This window comes from Oncorhynchus kisutch, linkage group LG18 (assembly GCF_002021735.2).
Source record: "Oncorhynchus kisutch isolate 150728-3 linkage group LG18, Okis_V2, whole genome shotgun sequence".
In the NCBI taxonomy this organism is placed as follows: domain Eukaryota; kingdom Metazoa; phylum Chordata; class Actinopteri; order Salmoniformes; family Salmonidae; genus Oncorhynchus; species Oncorhynchus kisutch.
Window position 1 is genome coordinate 40,305,328 of NC_034191.2, and position 18,049 is coordinate 40,323,376.

Consider the following 18,049-nt stretch of genomic DNA (forward strand, 5'->3'; position numbering starts at 1 on the left):
TGTCAATCTATGTACAACACATGGGGCGTAGTGCATTTATGATTTTTTTTCCCAAAGTGTTCCAGTTACCTCATTGTTAGCTAATTTCCTGCCAAATAAGGAAGGGGGGGGGGGGGGGGGGTACAGATCGGGAGCAACAGAAGCCACGATGATCACATGCTCCCTGCTGATAGAACTGGAAGGGGACCAGAGACCCTAGTGACACCATGGTGACACAGACAGACAGATCCAGGGCCAGGGTAGTGGATGATGGTTTTGGTGAAATGCTCCAGTGGCCCAGTTCCTCCTGACCTTGGCATACAGAGCCTATCTCAGGGTGACCATCTGTGTCGACTGCCTACCACACTGGGTGCAAGACCAGACCAACATGCCCAAAATGTGTTCTCTTTGGCTTTACTATATTCTCCCTCAGTCTCAAACTGTTATGCTTTTAGTTGTGACTAAGTATAGCATTCATGGATATTGTACATCTCTATGACATAGTTTCGGTAGACTTTGTCCTCTCTTGTTCAGGTTTGCTTCATGTTTTGACCATATCTGGTCAATGGTCCTATTTATTATTGCTATCCTTTGAAGCCTCTGGCTTGGGGGTTTTGGCATAACGTCATGTTGGATATGCTTCGCTGAATGAGTATAATTCATGCCTGTTCTTTTGCATGAGGACCATATTAATTGGCGTGGAAACAAGCTAGACACAGCCTGTGTCAAGATAAAGACAAAACCCTTTGAGATGCAAATGACAACTAACAAACGAAACCAATGTCCCTTATTAATGCATTCGATCAATTGCACTATTGATTCCATCCTCTTGGGATCTGTTGGTAAGTGAAAATAATATATATATGAATAGTCTATATATTTTTCAAACATGAATTGTGACAGTTGTAACAATAGTTAGTACTTAGTGTATGTTTTCGTATACTGACTGAATTATATGTGAATTAAAAGCTTAAAACAGATGCAGACTGACCCAGCCCCCTTCCCCACCCCTGCGCCCCTGTCTGTCCCCCCCTCTCCCTACCACTGTGCCCCTTCCTATTAACCCCACACCCCTGGGCCCCTGTCTGCCCACTCCCCACCACTTTGCCCCTGTCTGTTACGTCCCCCTCCCCACCACTGTGCCCCTGTCTGTTACGTCCCCCTCCCCACCCCTGTGGCCTTGTCTTTCCCCTCCCTTTCCCCACCCATGTGCCCCTGTCTGACCTCCCCACCCCTGTGGCCTTGTCTTTCCCCTCCCCCTCCCCACCCATGTGCCCCTGTCTGACCTCCCCACCCCTGTGCCCCCTGTCTGTCCCCTCTAGATGGAACCGCATCGTGGAGATGGTGGAGCAGAAAAAGGATCACCTGGACTCTGTCCTCCGTCTCCAGAACTACCTGCTGGAGTGTGCTGAGATCAAGTCTCAGATCCAGGAGAAGCGCAAGGCCATCGACGCCACTCAGTACGTGGGCAGTGACCTGGGCGGGGTGCTGGCCCTGCAGCGCCGACTCTCCACCATGGAGGGGGCCCTGGCCGTGCTGGAGCCCAAGCTGCTTCACCTGCAGCAGGAGGCAGAGGAGCTGGCCATCTCGCACCCGGCCAAGGCCATGGAGGTCCTGGAGCACTTCGAGGGCATCAGTGTGGAGTGGGAGGAGCTGAAGCACACGCTGCAGGGCTGCGAGGACTCTCTGATGGTGGCGGGGCGGCTGCAGCAGTTCATCCAGGACCTGGACTCCTTCCTGACGTGGCTGGTGCACACGCAGACGGCGGCAGCTAGCGACGAGCTGCCCAACGCGCTGGAGGAGGCCGAGAGGCTGATCAACCGCCACGCGGCGCTGAAGGAGGAGATCGGGAGGTACGAGGAGGACTACGAGCGGCTACAGGCGGTCAACGAGCTGCTGGAGGCCGAGGAGGCTCCGCTGCCATACGCGGCGCTGCAGCAGTGGCTCCAGAAGCTGGATGTGGGCTGGAACAAGCTGCTGGAGATGTGGGAGAGCCGGAGGGAGGTGCTGGTGCAGGCGCACATCTTCCACCTCTTCCTGAGGGACGTCAAGCAGGCCGAGGCCTTCCTCAACAACCAGGTCAGTTAACCTTTTGTTGGACATCCCAACACCAATATATCTATCAGCAATATCTAGTAGTTAGGCCTACATACTGTATGTTATGTGCTGAGAAAAGTGCTGAGTGTTATGTGCTGAGTCAATTCATCCCAAATCATCTTAAGCTAATCTGTGTTATTAGTCAGTAATTCTTATTAAACATGAATAGCTAAAGTACAATATGACTTCTGACTGTACTAGATTTGGATGCTGTGGAAGCGCAGTGCTATTACAGTGAGGGTCAGTGCTATTACAGTGAGGGTCAGTGCTATTACAGTGAGGGTCAGTGCTATTACAGTAAGGGTCAGTGCTATTACAGTGAGGGTCAGTGCTATTGCAGTGAGGATCAGTGCTATTACAGTGAGGGTCAGTGCTATTGCAGTGAGGATCAGTGCTATTGCAGTGAGGATCAGTGCTATTACAGTGAGGGTCAGTGCTATTACAGTGAGGGTCAGTGCTATTACAGTGAGGGTCAGTGCTATGTTATGTGCTGAGTCAATTCATCCCAAATCATCTTAAGCTAATCTGTGTTATTAGTCAGTAATTCTTATTAAACATGAATAGCTAAAGTACAATATGACTTCTGACTGTACTAGATTTGGATGCTGTGGAAGCGCAGTGCTATTACAGAGAGGGTCAGTGCTATTACAGTGAGGGTCAGTGCTATTACAGTGAGGGTCAGTGCTATTACAGTAAGGGTCAGTGCTATTACAGTGAGGGTCAGTGCTATTGCAGTGAGGATCAGTGCTATTACAGTGAGGGTCAGTGCTATTGCAGTGAGGATCAGTGCTATTGCAGTGAGGATCAGTGCTATTACAGTGAGGGTCAGTGCTATTACAGTGAGGGTCAGTGCTATTACAGTGAGGGTCAGTGCTATTACAGTGAGGGTCAGTGCTATTGCAGTGAGGATCAGTGCTATTACAGTGAGGGTCAGTGCTATTACAGTGAGGGTCAGTGCTATTACAGTGAGGGTCAGTGCTATTGCAGTGAGAATCAGTGCTATTACAGTGAGGGTCAGTGCTATTACAGTGAGGGTCAGTGCTATTGCAGTGAGGATCAGTGCTATTACAGTGAGGGTCAGTGCTATTACAGTGAGGGTCAGTGCTATTACAGTGAGGGTCAGTGCTATTACAGTGAGGGTCAGTGCTATTACAGTGAGGGTCAGTGCTATTACAGTGAGGGTCAGTGCTATTACAGTGAGGGTCAGTGCTATTACAGTGAGGGTCAGTGCTATTACAGTGAGGATCAGTGCTATTACAGTGAGGGTCAGTGCTATTACAGTGAGGGTCAGTGCTATTACAGTGAGGGTCAGTGCTATTACAGTGAGGGTCAGTGCTATTGCAGTGAGGATCAGTGCTATTACAGTGAGGGTCAGTGCTATTACAGTGAGGATCAGTGCTATTACAGTGAGGGTCAGTGCTATTACAGTGAGGGTCAGTGCTATTACAGTGAGGGTCAGTGCTATTACAATGAGGGTCAGTGCTATTACAGTGAGGGTCAGTGCTATTACAGTGAGGGTCAGTGCTATTACAGTGAGGGTCAGTGCTATTGCAGTGAGGGCCAGTGCTATTGCAGTGAGGATCAGTGCTATTACAGTGAGGGTCAGTGCTATTACAGTGAGGGTCAGTGCTATTACAGTGAGGGTCAGTGCTATTACAGTGAGGGTCAGTGCTATTACAGTGAGGATCAGTGCTATTGCAGTGAGGGTCAGTGCTATTACAGTGAGGGTCAGTGCTATTACAGTGAGGATCAGTGCTATTGCAGTGAGGGTCAGTGCTATTACAGTGAGGGTCAGTGCTATTACAGTGAGGGTCAGTGCTATTACAGTGAGTGGCCAGTGTTCTATAGATGTTATGCTAGCAGGGAAAACCCCAGGAATGCAATCTTAGAAAACAAGGTGCTATCTAGAACCTAAATGGGTTCTTCGGCTGTCCCCATAGGAGAACCCTTTGAATCATTATTTTTTTGTTTCAAGTAGCTCCTTTTTGAGTTCCATGTAGAACCCTTTACACAGAGGGTTCTACATGGAACACAACAGAGTTCTAACTGGAACCAAAAAGTGTTCTACCTGGAATCGAAAAGGGTGTGGAAAGGGCATTGTGGAAATAATCAGAGGGATATTTTTATAGTTACACACAGCACAGTATACAGTGTGTCTGTGATCCCTAGCCTAGATGTAGAATTCATAGGTGGCTCCATAGCAGGAAATCCCTGCAAGATGTGATATTGGATATGACAGCACAACCAACGACCAGTCGTAAACCCGCAACATTGCAGGCCTGCAGCAAAACTAGTAGCTATCTTCTTGCACACTATTGTGAGGGAGGCAAAGCTTTGGCAATTTGGTCTTCACTGTGCCTATTAGGGTTCACAGGCTTGAGTGTCTGTATGTGGGTGTTTATACAGTACAATTGATCATGTTAAAATGTTTAAAAAATGACATTGTTTTGCATTTAGTATCACAGTATCTCTTCCTTTATTGTGTTATGTGTGCGACTATGTACCGTATAATCTATAGGCTGTGCTCTGCAGGCTGGGATATATACATCCTTTATACAGGACACTCCATTGCAGGGTCTTTGCATGCAGAAGATTCCAGTTGAAATGTCAAAAGGCACGCCTTTCCCCTGACTTCTCTGTCCGTGTGTCCGAGCAAGTCTCTTCTGGTTTGGTAACAGACCTTTACCACAGATCCAGTTCTCCCTTTAGACCCCACAGTCACCGAACTACAGGCCAACAGATTTCTTTTTGAATAGTTGTCAAACAAGGTGCCGTGGACTCGTTTTTTGGTCTTTCGCCCACGTTTATCTCAACCTGTCTACCATACATGTAGGAATGTCCTTACACTATCGCTTTGCTTTACCTGCCATTGTGTTGAACACAACAATTCAGCATTCACAACTCAGACATCTCGGGCAGAGCTTTGTAGTATGAAATAGAGCCTGAGAGGGTTGCTATTTTCATGCCATTCATTGATCAGGAAAACATTGTAGGGTTCCTTGCCAATAATGACTGAAACCTGACCTCGTTATAGTCCTTAGAGATCAGTTTATTTGTCATTCAGCAAAATAAAATCTGCACCTTTTGCATGTACTAAACATAATGTATGTTAATGTAGTTATTGATAAAATGCCATGAGATGATACCCATGTCTGTGAGCAAGGTTTCCCCCTACATACCACATAAGAGCTTACTACAGAAATATTCCCATTTTTCTCTCTCAGTTTTACTTATATTCCCTCTACTCTCTTGTACATTCATAAACGCTTCACTGACGTGGGGGTTCTGACTCTGTCCATTCTCCCCGTCCCCCTACCAGGAGTCAGCCTTGGCCCACGTTGAGCTCCCCACCACGGTGGAGACGGTGGAGGCTGCCATCAAGAAGCACAAGGACTTCACCACCACCATGGAGCTCAACCTGCATCGCATCAAGGCTGTCATCGAGGCCGGAGAGAGCCTCATTAGCCAGAGCAACATCTACTCGGACCGTATCAGGGAGCGTGTGGACACCCTCGCTAACAGGTGGGTGGCGACATATAGGACTGTTCTTGTCTGACCATGCTATTGTATGTCAAAGCCATGTACAATCTTTCTTAAACATCTTTGACTATAGATAGAAGAGCACGAAAGGCATGAAAATGAAATGTGAGCTTAGTCCGATCCATATAGCAACATGGCTAAATATTGACATGTCCTTATTTATACAGGGGAGGGCACTATGGTAAAGTCTGAAACGCATGAGGTAAAGGTAGAGGTATCACTTGTCAGAGGCACAATACCATACAGTACAAGTCTTTCCAGGGTTTTTCTTTATTTTTGACAATTTTCTACATTGTAACATAATAGTGAAGACATCAAACTATGACATAACACATATGGAATCCTGTAACAACCGAAAAAGTGTTTATCAAATCAAAATATATTTTAGATTTTAGATTCTTCGAAGTAGCCACCCTTTGCCTCGATGACAGGTTTGCACGCTATTCTATCAACCAGCTTCATGAGGTGGTCACCTGAAATTTGCCTTTCAATTAACAGGTGTGCCTTGTTAAAAGTTAATTTGTGGAATTTCTTTCCTTATTAATTTCCTTCTTAACTGAGCCAATCAGTTTTGTTGTGACAAGGTAGGGTTGGTATACAGAAGATAGCCCTATTTGGTAAATTACCAAGTCCATATTATGGCAAGGACAGCTCAAATAAGCAAAGAGAAACAACAGTCCATCATTACTTTAATATATGAAGGTCAGTCAATACAGAACATTTCAAGAACTTTTAAAGTTTCTTCAGGTGCAGTTGCAAAAACCATCAAGCTTTATGATGAAACTGGCTCTCATGAGGACCGCCACAGGAAAGGAAGACCCAGAGTTACCTCTGCTGCTGCGGATAAATTCGTTCGAGTTAACTGCACCTCAGATTGCAGCCCAAATAAATGCTTCACAGTGTTCAAGTAACAGACACACCTCAACATCAACTGTTCAGTAAAAGACACATCTCAACATCAATTGTTCAGAGAAGACTGTGTGAATTAGGCCTTCATGGTTGAATTGCTGCAAAGAAACCACTACTAAAGGACACCAATAATAAGAAGAGACTTGCTTGGGCCAAGAAACACGAGCAATGGACATTAGACTGGTGGAAATCTGTCCTTTGGTCTGATGAGTCCAAATTTGAGATTTTTGGTTCCAACCGCCGTGTCTTTGTAAGACGCAGAGTTGGTGAACGGATTATCTCCGCATGTGTGGTTCCCACCGTGAAGCACGGAGGAGGAGGTGTGATGGTGTAGGGGTGCTTTGCTAGTGACACTGTCAGTGAGTTATTTAGTATTCAAGGCACACTTAACCAGCATGGTTACCACAGCATTCTGCAGCGATACGCCATCCCACCTGCTTTGCGCTTAGTGGGACTATAATTTGATTTCAACAAGACAATGTCCCAAAACACACCTCCAGGTTGTGTAAGGGCTATTTGACCAAGGAGAGTGATGAATTGCTGCATCAGATGACCTGTCCTCCACAATCACCCAACCTCAACCCAATTGAGATGGTTTGGGATGAGTTGGACCGCAGAGGGAAGGAAAAGCATCCAACAAGTGCTCAGCATATGCAGGAACTCCTTCAAGACTTTTGGGAAAGCATTCCCGATGAAGCTGGTTGAGAGAATGCCAAGAGTGTGCAAAGCTGTCATCAAGGCAAAGGGTGTCTACTTTGAATAATCTAAATTAGAAAACATATTTTGATTTGTTTAACACTTTTTGTTGGTTACTACATGATTTATAGTTATTCTACAATGTAGAACATAGTGAAAATAAAGAAAAACCCTTGAATGAGTGGGTGTGTCCAAACTTTTGACTGGTACATTATATGAATGCACTATGGGTATTGAAATATAAAATGCTGTTCAAATATGAGTTAGTTATACTGTAGTGATAACGAAGTGGTCTTAGTAGCAGGTGGGCTTCACAAACACAACGGTACACAGAGGAGACAAAGCATAAGCAACCGAAAAGAAAATCCCCTCGTTGATACTTTCTTTAACAGCAGAGCATGACATTCATACTGATGGGTGAGGCAAGGAGGGGCCTAGTTACCCCGTATTCAGCTCTCCACCCCAACAATAGCATGGGGCGACCACATGTTAGGGAGATATTTAGATGAGACCGTTGGGGGCGACTCATGTCTTTACAATGGACTGTTGTTCATTGTTGCTCGGTGTGCTGCACCAAAGCCATCGACGTCATAGACTTACAGTTGCAGATACCAGTAGAGTGATTGATGAAGTGTGTGGATGAATCGAGCAGTGTGTGAATGAATGGCTTTATGTTTCTCTCCTCCACAGAGGCAACCAGAACCGGGAATTGGCCCAACAGTGGCTGGAGAGGCTCAACGGCCAGTGGGGGCTCCAGAGGTTACTACAGGACTGCCACGAGGTAGGACAAAACACAAATAGTGTCATGACCAACACTGGCATATCAATGGAATAACCAATGGGAGGTCGTATGGGTTCATAAAATGGCTGGGGTCACAGAGCTATACTGTACTGTACATGTCTCTGCCTGTGACCACATGGGGTCAGGCTTAAACCTCCAGATGAATATCATATTGCGGGATCCTTCAGTGATATAAACTGAAACTCTGCTTAGCTGGGTGGGTTCTTGTCCTTCCTCAATCTTTATATCAGGGGTGACAAAATTGTTAATTTGTTTCAATGTAAGTTGAAGGATTTGAGCCAGCCGGCTGCTGTGTTAGATGCTTAACTTGGGGATGTGAGTGACAGACGAACTTGACTCATCTGAAGTTCCCGACGTGATTGGATGTTGCTGGATCTTTCTGACGGGACAGTCCACTTCTGGCAAACCCGTTGAGAGAGGCTGACCTAGTTGATAGGCGGTGGATGCTTGTCATACGGTTGTCATTTGGTTGCAAAGGAAGAGGATGCTTTGCTGTGACATGACTTTGACTGCCATTCAGTGTCCAGTGCCCAACCTGGACGCATCAGCTGTATCAGGGGTTCCCGAGTGGTGAAGAGTCGCTGCAGACCCTGGTTCAATTCCAGGCTGTATCGCAAGCGGCCGTGATTTGGAGTCCCATAGGGCGGCGCACGATTGGCCCAGCGTCGTTAGGGTTTGGCCGGGGTAGTGAATAAGAATTTGTTCTTAACCGACTTGCTTAGTTTGATAAAATGTTTTAAATGAAAGGGTATTATAGTGTGCCCCAGAGTTACCCTAACTAACCCGGAGCTTTATTCAGTTTCTGCAACTTTCTCTCTGCCTGCCCTGCATTGAATAATTCACCACCACCTCCCTTCATCGTTTGTTCAGGGGAAAGGGAGTGTATCTGTGTGAGAAGGCTTCCCTGCCCGTGTGTGGCCTACTGTATGAGAGGGATACACGCTGCGACAGTTTGTACGAACGTGCAGAACCAAGTCGTTAGTGTGTTCTTAACTTTTCTGCTTTCTATACAGCTGTACTGGCTTGGGAAGAAAGGGTTGATGCACGTCCAGCGGCTGGTTTTTACCCTGCTCCATTCTGAACCACAATTCCAGCAGAATTCCAGACTTTCCTAGTTCACTTGTCTATTGGCAGCGTCCCAAAAAACGTAGTGCAATATACACTTTAAAGGGAATCGTTTCCCTATAGATATGAGATGGCCCTGTTTAGCTCTATCTGTCCTGTTCTTTGAGTGAGATGGTAAGATGGAGCCATGAGGGGGAGGCCTGGTCACCCTGGTGATGACCCCCATGTAGTGACATCACATTGACCTGACTGTGGACTGGAGGCAGAGGCTCATCATCTCTAATAGCATTGTTACCACTGGAGTCCATTTGATGAGCGCCATTCCTATACTTCCACAAGCTGCTGCCTCCCAGTCTGCACATGGGCCCAATTCATTTGGAGTCCCAGGGGTGCTTTCTGCCTGTGATCCCCACTGAGCTCCTCTGGTCAGGAGGGCAGCATCCAGGGGTGAAAGGTTGAGGGGAAAAGCGTTGGAGAGGAATATGCCATGGACCCTTTGCACGACAGCAGAGCAGTAAATCTATCAAACCACAAATACAGTGGGGCAAAAAGGTATTTAGGCAGCTACCAATTGTGCAAGTTCTCCCACTTAAAAAGATGAGAGAGGCCTGTAATTTTCATCATAGGTACACTTCAACTATGACAGACAAAATGAGAAAAACAAAATCCCCAAAATCACATTGTAGTATTTTGTATGATTTATTTGCAAATTATGGTGGAAAATAATGTCTGGCTCTCTGTCTGGCTCTCACAGACCTGTAACTTCTTCTTTAAGAGGCTCCTCTGTCCTCCACTCGTTACCTGTATTAATGGCACCTGTTTGAACTTGTTATCAGTATAAAAGACACCTGTCCACAACCTCACAGTCACACTCCAAACTCCACTATGGCCAAGACCAAAGAGCTGTCAAAGGACACCAGAAACACAATTGTAGACCTGCACCAGGCTGGGAAGACTGAATCTGCAATAGGTAAGCAGCTTGGTTTGAAAAAATCAACTGTGGGAGCAATTATTAGGAAATGGAAGACATACAAGACCACTGATAATCTCCCTCGATCTGGGGCTCCACGCAAGATCTCACCCCGTGGGGTCAAAATGATCACAAGAACGGTGAGCAAAAATCCCAGAACCACACGGGGGGACCTAGTGAATGACCTGCAGAGAGCTGGGACCAAAGTAACAAAGCCTACCATCAGTAACACACTACGCCGCCAGGGACTCAAATCCTGCAGTGCCAGACGTGTCCCCTGCTTAAGCCAGTACATGGCCAGGCCTGTCTGAAGTTTGCTAGAGAGCATTTGGATGATCCAGAAGAAGATTGGGAGGATGCCATATGGTCAGATGAAACCAAAATATAACTTTTTGGTAAACACTCAACTCGTTGTGTTTGGAGGACAAAGAATGCTGAGTTGCATCCAAAGAACACCAAACCTACTGTGAAGCATGGGGGTGGAAACATCATGCTTTGGGGCTGTTTTTCTGCAAAGGGACCAGGACGACTGATCCGTGTAAAGGAAAGAATGAATGGGGCCATGTATCGTGAGATTTTGAGTGAAAACCTCCTTCCATCAGCAAGGGCATTGAAGATGAAACATGGCTGGGTCTTTCAGCATGACAATGAACCCAAACACACCGCCCGGGCAACGAAGGAGTGGCTTCGTAAGAAGCATTTCAAGGTCCTGGAGTGGCCTAGCCAGTCTCCAGATCTCAACCCCAAAGAAAATCTTTGGAGGGAGTTGAAAGTCCGTGTTGCCCAGCAACAGCCCCAAAACATCACTGCTCTAGAGGAGATCTGTATGGAGGAATGGGCCAAAATACCAGCAACAGTGTGTGAAAACCTTGTGAAGACATACAGAAAACATTTGACCTCTGTCATTGCCAACAAAGGGTATATAACAAAGTATTGAGATAAACTTTGGTTATTGACCAAATACTTATTTTCCACCATGATTTGCAAATGAATTCATAAAAATTCCTACAATGTGATTTTCTGGAAAAAAAATCTCATTTTGTCTGTCATAGTTGAAGTGTACCTATGATGAAAATTACAGGCCTCCCTCATCTTTTTAAGTGGGAGAACTTGCACAATTGGTGGCTGACTAAATACTTTTTTGCCCCACTGTCTATCATCCCTCCCTCCCTACCTCCATCTTTCTCTGTCCCCTTACCCCCCCCCCCCCCCCCCCCCCCCCGCTCAGTGATGTAATTTGAAGTGCAGAGCATTCCCCCTGATGACGCCTCACAGCAGCGTAGGATCTTTCTCTCTCTCTCTCTCTCTCACTCTCTCTTTGCTTCTCACCCACTCCCCCCTCCCTTCCTTTTGCCCCTCCTCTCTCCCTTTCTGGCTCTCCCTCGCTGGCTCTCTCTCGCTGGCTCTCCCTCGCTGGCTCGATCCAGTGCAAGCTTTCTATCACCTCGCTCTGCTCAGCCACTGCAGTAGCAGCAGGGTTGGGGAAACTGGGGCTTGTGACAGCCCGGAATACAGCCATGTGTAGCTGGAAGAGGCAAGGACTGCAGCAGAGGGACAAACCACGAGAGAGAGAGAGAGGCAGGCAGGCAAAAGGAAACGGGTTGGGGATTGGGGGTGGAGAAGAAAGGCAATACGAATGTGATAGAGGAGTCGTGATGTGCTCTGAAGAGCGATGAGCGAGTCTGGATTTATTTGGAGCCAGAGGAGCAGAATCTCTCCACCATCCTCCCTCCTCGACACTATCAAAAACCAGCCCCCTCCTCCCATATCCCATCCCTCCCTCTTCACAGCATCACTAACCACAACCACTGAGCCTCCAGGCCATCGCTGATGCTTCCGAATCCCAGCCCGTCCTCCACCAGACTGCTCGCTGTAGGTGGGGGCTGAATGAGGGGGAGAGGAGAGGGTTCATGGGGAGGGGCAAACCTGCTTCTGGAGCCTGCCATTTTATTGTTTTGGGGAGATTTTTAATTTCTCCATTTCTCATTCTCTTGTCACTGGTCCGCCTCCTCCTCGTCTTTATCCCTTTCTCTGGATTGAACATGCCAGCCACGGCAACGCGCCACGGCAACACGGCAACGCGCCACGGCAACGCAGCAGCAGAGAGGCTAATGTAGCTTCTGCATCATCTTATCCCCATTTTTTTCATTTTTAGGAGCAGCTTTGCCTTGCTGCTCGTTTGTTTTGATTCCTCCAGCGTCTCCCTCTCTGACTGTGGAGGGTTTGTGCTTTATTCCTACCTGGACGGACAGGTCGAGGATGTGGATACTTACGGCCACCCGTCACAACCCTATGGGCCGTCCCTGTTAAAAGCTGCCTGCCGGTAAATTAAACATTTCCCGTTAGATGTTAGGAGAGTAGCAGTCTAGGACGGGAGAGCCTAGTGCAGAAGATGGGGGTGGAAATATGTGGGTGGCAGGCAGGAGACAGAGAGATATTGTTCTTTTTATATTGCTTGTACAGATGATGTTGAATGGGCAGGGATATTTGCAAGTTATTTTGTATGTTTGGCCTTGACTGTAGTGGTCAGCTTGCTTTTGTACCAAATGTGCCAATGGATTATGTGCTTGTGTAGAGGTGTGCTTTTGCGTGTTCTGTGTCCATGTGAATGAATTCCTGTTACCATGTGTATGCTTGTGTGGTACAACACACGTGTCTGCGTACATGTGTCTGCTGTATGTGTTTAACATGCATGTGCTTGACATTGTGTGTGTCTCTGTGTTCATGCGTTTGGATGATTGCTTTTCTATTCTTTCTCTGTGTGTTTATTTTTGACCCATTGTTTGCATTGATCTTTTAGTTTTTCACATGACTATGGCCATATGTTCAGCCTGAATACATCTGTGTGTGCTTGTACAGGTATTGCGTGTGTGTGTGTGTGTGTGTGTCTCTATGTATGTGGGCATCTATGATACTCTGCATGCATCTGTTAGTAGCCTATATTGTCCCCCTAGATGACAGTACAAATGCATTGAGTGGCATGATCATCCTGTACTGACAGCTCCCTTGTCCCTCAGCTTGGAGACTGGGTGGCAGAGAAGATGCTCATGGCTCGTGACACGTCCCGCGATGAGACGCAGAAGCTGCACAAGAAGTGGCTGAAGCACCAGGCCTTCATGGCCGAGCTGTCCCAGAACAAGGAGTGGCTGGAGAAGATCGAGAGGGTGAGTAGAGTAGAGTACAGTGCGGCTGGGGCTCTACACAGAGGCGGAGGTGGGTATCTACCATGGGCTGATGCTCAGGAATGGGGAAGGGGAGACTGAGCTGGCTGCTCTGTTGGTGGTGGTGGTAGAGTTTTGGGTGTGTGCTGGTTGCGGATGGGGTGCGAGTTAGTGTCAACTCATTATTGCTATGTCATTTGTTTTGCTTGGAGGATAAAAATAAATACAAAGTTCCTTGTTACAATGTGATCAGACCAGTGTTTATGTTGTATATAATCAAATAACAACATTATCTGCAATATTTGTGGTCCGTAATGATTTGATTTGCTCTTAAAGGATTTATTTTACAAGTGATTATTTCTAAGCCTGTTTCGAGACACAGCAAACGAGCACAAACTTGACGAGAATTGCCATCTGGTTTACCATTAGTTGAATTAAAGGACAATCACAGGCCCTGAGAGTTGATGATTGAGTGTGTCAGTGAATCGTCTCTAAGAGCTTTGATGAACCCAGAGATGCCCTGATGTGCCTATGAGCACGAACAGAATTGCCTGAAATCTCCACTGGTCACATCACCACATCATATCTGTGGGCCCTGCCTGCCCTATCAGAATGATACAAACTCAACATCAGTGGAATAATTGTTTTAGGCAAGTAGTACAAGTACACCCACTGGCTCGGACGTGGCTCATTATATCAATCCTATTCCCCCTAATCGGAGCAGGGCTGCACGAGATGCACATGGTGTGGAAAAGCGAACGTTTCTATCGAACATTGTACACTGTGCATTTGTACACTGTGCATTTGTACACTGTGCGTTCGTACACTGTGCAAATGGATTTGGGAACATGGTTGCCATTAGGCCTAAGTATATCCAGAAGTGTAATATAGCAGTGGAGGCTGCTGAGGGGAGGACGGCTCATAATAATGGCTGGAATGGAGTCAATGGAGTGGTATCAACCACATGTAAACCACATCTTTGATGTGTTTGATGTCATTCCATTGACTCCATTCCAGACATTATTAGAAGCCCCTCAGTGATGTCATCGAGGCTGAGTCTAAGTGGTACGATCCATTTTGGATTCAAATTCAGGTCATCTGCATAGCTAGATACTGGAGTGTTATTGGAAGGTGCTTACTGCAGCTGCTGTGCAAGGGAACGATCGCTTGGAGGCACACCCATTGGCATGCCTATGATCTCAGTAGAATAATTGGCAGCATGTCATTTGTATACAGCTCCTCTTACAGTAAAGTATTTCTAGGTACAGTGTGATTAGCCACGTCTCCCAGCGATGCTGTGTATCCAAACAGAAACACAGTTTACTCCCCCGGGGCTCCGTCATAGCGTTGGTGGGAAAACAAATGAAACGCGGAGAGACAGGCACCCTAAATGCACCGTAACACAGCTGCACTGTGTGTGTGTGTGTGTGTGTGTGTGTGTGTCTCATTTGAAACCATGTCAACTGGTGACCTGCTCTGTGTGTGAGAGAGTCTGGGGGTCCGAATGCCTGATATCTGAAAAATCCAATTAAAAATCAAAAATGTATATTATGGATGACTCTAGGTCGGAATCCATTCATGTTTAGAACCATAGTGGTTCATGGATATACACTATCTTTGCTTGACAATTTCAAACTCAGACCAACGATTCAGGATAATGACCAGGGTTTTGTTCTCAGATTGAGACATGAATATCGGATATGCCTTTGAAAGATCAGAGTATTTTAGAAAGAGTAGCCTTTGTTCTGAATATTTAAACCTACACTGCATATATATATATACATCTTTAGGTATTATATATATTAACACTGTAGGCTATACCATAATATTGAATAACAGTGGAGAGGTTTCGTATTTGGCATTCATGATTTTTTTCATGGATGAAAACATTCTATTGTACTTACACAGCTTACATTTTTCTATGAAATCAGAATAGTTTGTAATACGGGCAGTTTTCACTGGTAATTCTGTCTCATATATTTTCTCATCTGGGTTGGTACACTCTGACCTGCCTATAGATTTCCCTCAGTAACGGCAACACTTTGAGATCGCGGTACGTAGCCCTCTGTAAAGGGCAAGTTGGTGGTCTTATGTGAGTTCAAGGCTATTGCATAGAGCCAATGTATAGATAAAACTACCCAAAGATTTCCTGAGGGGACAGCCCTAGCAAGCTGGAGCTGTGATAAATCTGTTGGGTCAGCGCTAGTGTTACAACCATATTGGTTTGAGTTAGGGTGGTCCTGGGAAACATTATTTTCCCCCTCCTGGATTTTCATGAGCTGTGTTCTCTATCGAACAATTTACCCAAAGCAAATCGGTTATATACAGTTGAAGTCGGAAGTTTACATACACCTGAGCCAAATACATTTAAACTCAGTTTTTCACAATTCCTGACATTGAATCCTAGTAAAAATATCCTGTCTTAGGTCAGTTAGGAACACCACTTTATTTTAAGAATATGAAAAAATTTAAGAATAATAGTAGAAAGAATCATTTATTTCAGCTTTTATTTATTTCATCACATTCCCAGTGGGTCAGAGGTTTACATATACTCAATTACTATTTGGTAGCATTGCCTTTAAATTGTTTAACTTGGGTCAAACATTTTGGGTAGCCTTCCACAAGCTTCCCACAATAAGTTGGGTGAATTTTGGCCCATTCCTCCTGACAGAGCTAGTATAACTGAGTCAGGTTTGTAGGCCTCTTTGCTCCAAATGCTTTTTCAGTTCTGCCCACAAATGATCTATAGGATTGAGGTCAGGGTTTTGTGATGGCCACTCCAATATCTTGACTTTGTTGTCCTTTTTGCCACAACTAAAGGAAATATGCTTGGGGTCATTGTCCATTTGGAAGACACATTTGCGACCAAGCTTTAACTTCCTGACTGATGTCTTGAGATGTTGGTTCAATATATCCACATAATTTTCTGTCCTCATGATGCCATCTATTTTGTGAAGTGCACCAGTCCCTCCTGCAGCAAAGCACCCCTCACGGTTGGGATGGTGTTCTTCGGCTTGCAAGCCTCCCCCTTTTTCCTCCAAACATAACGATGGTCATTATGGCCAAACAGTTCTATTTTTGCTTCATCAGATCAGAGGACATTTCTCTAAAAGTACGATCTTTTTCCCCATGTGAAGTTGCAAACCGTAGTCTGGCTTATTTTATGGCGGTTTTGGAGCAGTGGCTTCTTCCTTGCTGAGCGGCCTTTCAGGTTATGTCAATATAGCACTCGTTTTACTGTGGATATAGATACTTTTGTACCTGCTTCCTCCAGTATCTTCACAAGGTCCTTTGCTGTTGTTCTGGGATTGATTTGCACTTTTCACACCAAAGTACGTTCACCTCTAGGTGACAGAACGCATCTCCTTCCTGAGCGGTATGACGTTTGCGTAGTCCCATGGTGTTTATACTTGCGTACTATTGTTTGTACAGATGAACGTGGTACCTTCAGGCGTTTGGAAATTGCTCCCAAGGATGAACCAGAATTGTGGAGGTCTACATTTTTTTTCTGAGTTCTTGGCTGATTTCTTTAGATTTTCCCATGATGTCAAGCAAAGAGGCACTGCGTTTGAAGGTAGGCCTTGAAAGACATCTACAGGTACACCTCCGATTGACTCAAATTATGTCAATTAGCCTATCAGAAGCTTCTAAAGCCATGACATCATTTTCTGGAATTTTGCAAGCTGTTTAAAGGCACAGTTAACTTGTAAACTTCTGACCCACTGGAATTGTGATACAGTGAATTATATGTGGAATAATCTGTCTGTAAACAATTGCTGGAAAAATTACTTGTGTCATGCACAAAGTAGATGTCCTAACCGACTTGCTAAACTATAGTTTGTTAAGAAGAAATTTGTGGTGTGGTTGAAAAACTAGTTTTAATGACTCCAACCTAAGTGTATGTAAACTGACTTCAACTGTATGAAAGGGTCTAGGACTGTCTCCAAGGTTTTGAGTAGCTAAAGTATTGGCCTTTATAGCAACTAGAATCTCTGGTGTTACTGAATGTCCCAGCCTTTTGATGTAGGTGACCCTCTTACCATGTAACTGTCAGGTGATTTACATTTTTACGTGGTGGATTTTCTCCCTGACATCACATGCCCGGCAGCTGTTGGAAGGTGCAACTTTGCCAAGTGGACGGATATGTGCCCGAGCTTGCATTGGTTGCCAGGCAACAGCCTGTCCCCTCCCAGAATACCTCATGTATGAAGGTAATTTGTCCTGCTTCTCTCCCATATCTCTGAAACCAGGAAGTGAAACTAGCAGGAAGTGACATGTTAAAGGGCTACCGTGAAGAGTATCATAAAATGTTTGACTGTACAAATAAAGTATGAAAAAGTGTGAAAATGTTCTGGAAAGAGCATCTGCTAAATTACTAAAATGTGAGAAAATGTCCTATAAATAGAGGTGTTAATTACACAGATCTGATGCAGGTGAGAAGACTGGATGTGAGAACAACCCGTGTCTGTGGGTGTCTTAACCTCATTTTGGAAGTGCAGCATTGAAGATGCTTAAAAGTGCTTGTCCCTGCAGTGTGGAACTTTTTATAAATGGGGCCTGCCACTGTTTCTCTCAAAGCTGTTGCTACCCAAAGCCCAATGGGCTCTTATTTCCTCTTTCCCCTCGTTTCTCAGTTATTTCATTGGCCCCTTACTATTTTACAAGGGACCTCCAGGACAAGTTGCAAAAGTGACTCTCTCTTTTGTTTCGGTGTGTGTGTGTGTTTGGGATTATGTATGATGGAAAGCAGTCATCATTACCAGTAGCTACCCTGACACTACATTAATAGTGATGCCGTAACAACAACATAAGCACTGCATTTTATAATTG

The 18,049-nt window shown here is 45.5% G+C and overlaps 1 protein-coding gene across 7 annotated transcripts in view; it reads left to right on the forward strand.

Moving 5' to 3' along the window:
* LOC109909359 (spectrin beta chain, non-erythrocytic 4) overlaps positions 1-18,049 on the forward strand; it is a 67,391-nt gene that overhangs the window by 23,768 nt on the left and 25,574 nt on the right. For 5 of the 7 annotated variants that reach the window (XR_004203985.1, XM_031796058.1, XM_031796060.1 and 2 more), the window contains exons 16-19: positions 1,302-2,058; positions 5,396-5,598; positions 7,912-8,002; positions 13,076-13,222. Coding sequence is in view for 6 of the 7 variants with exons in the window: in XM_031796058.1 (XP_031651918.1) it covers positions 1,302-2,058; positions 5,396-5,598; positions 7,912-8,002; positions 13,076-13,222 (1,198 nt within the window). In the remaining variant the exon portion in view is untranslated. Of the gene's footprint in view, positions 1-1,301; positions 2,059-5,395; positions 5,599-7,911; positions 8,003-11,483; positions 12,382-13,075; positions 13,223-18,049 lie in introns of those variants that run through there. The other 2 variants (XM_031796062.1, XM_031796063.1) reach the window with 1 other exon arrangement.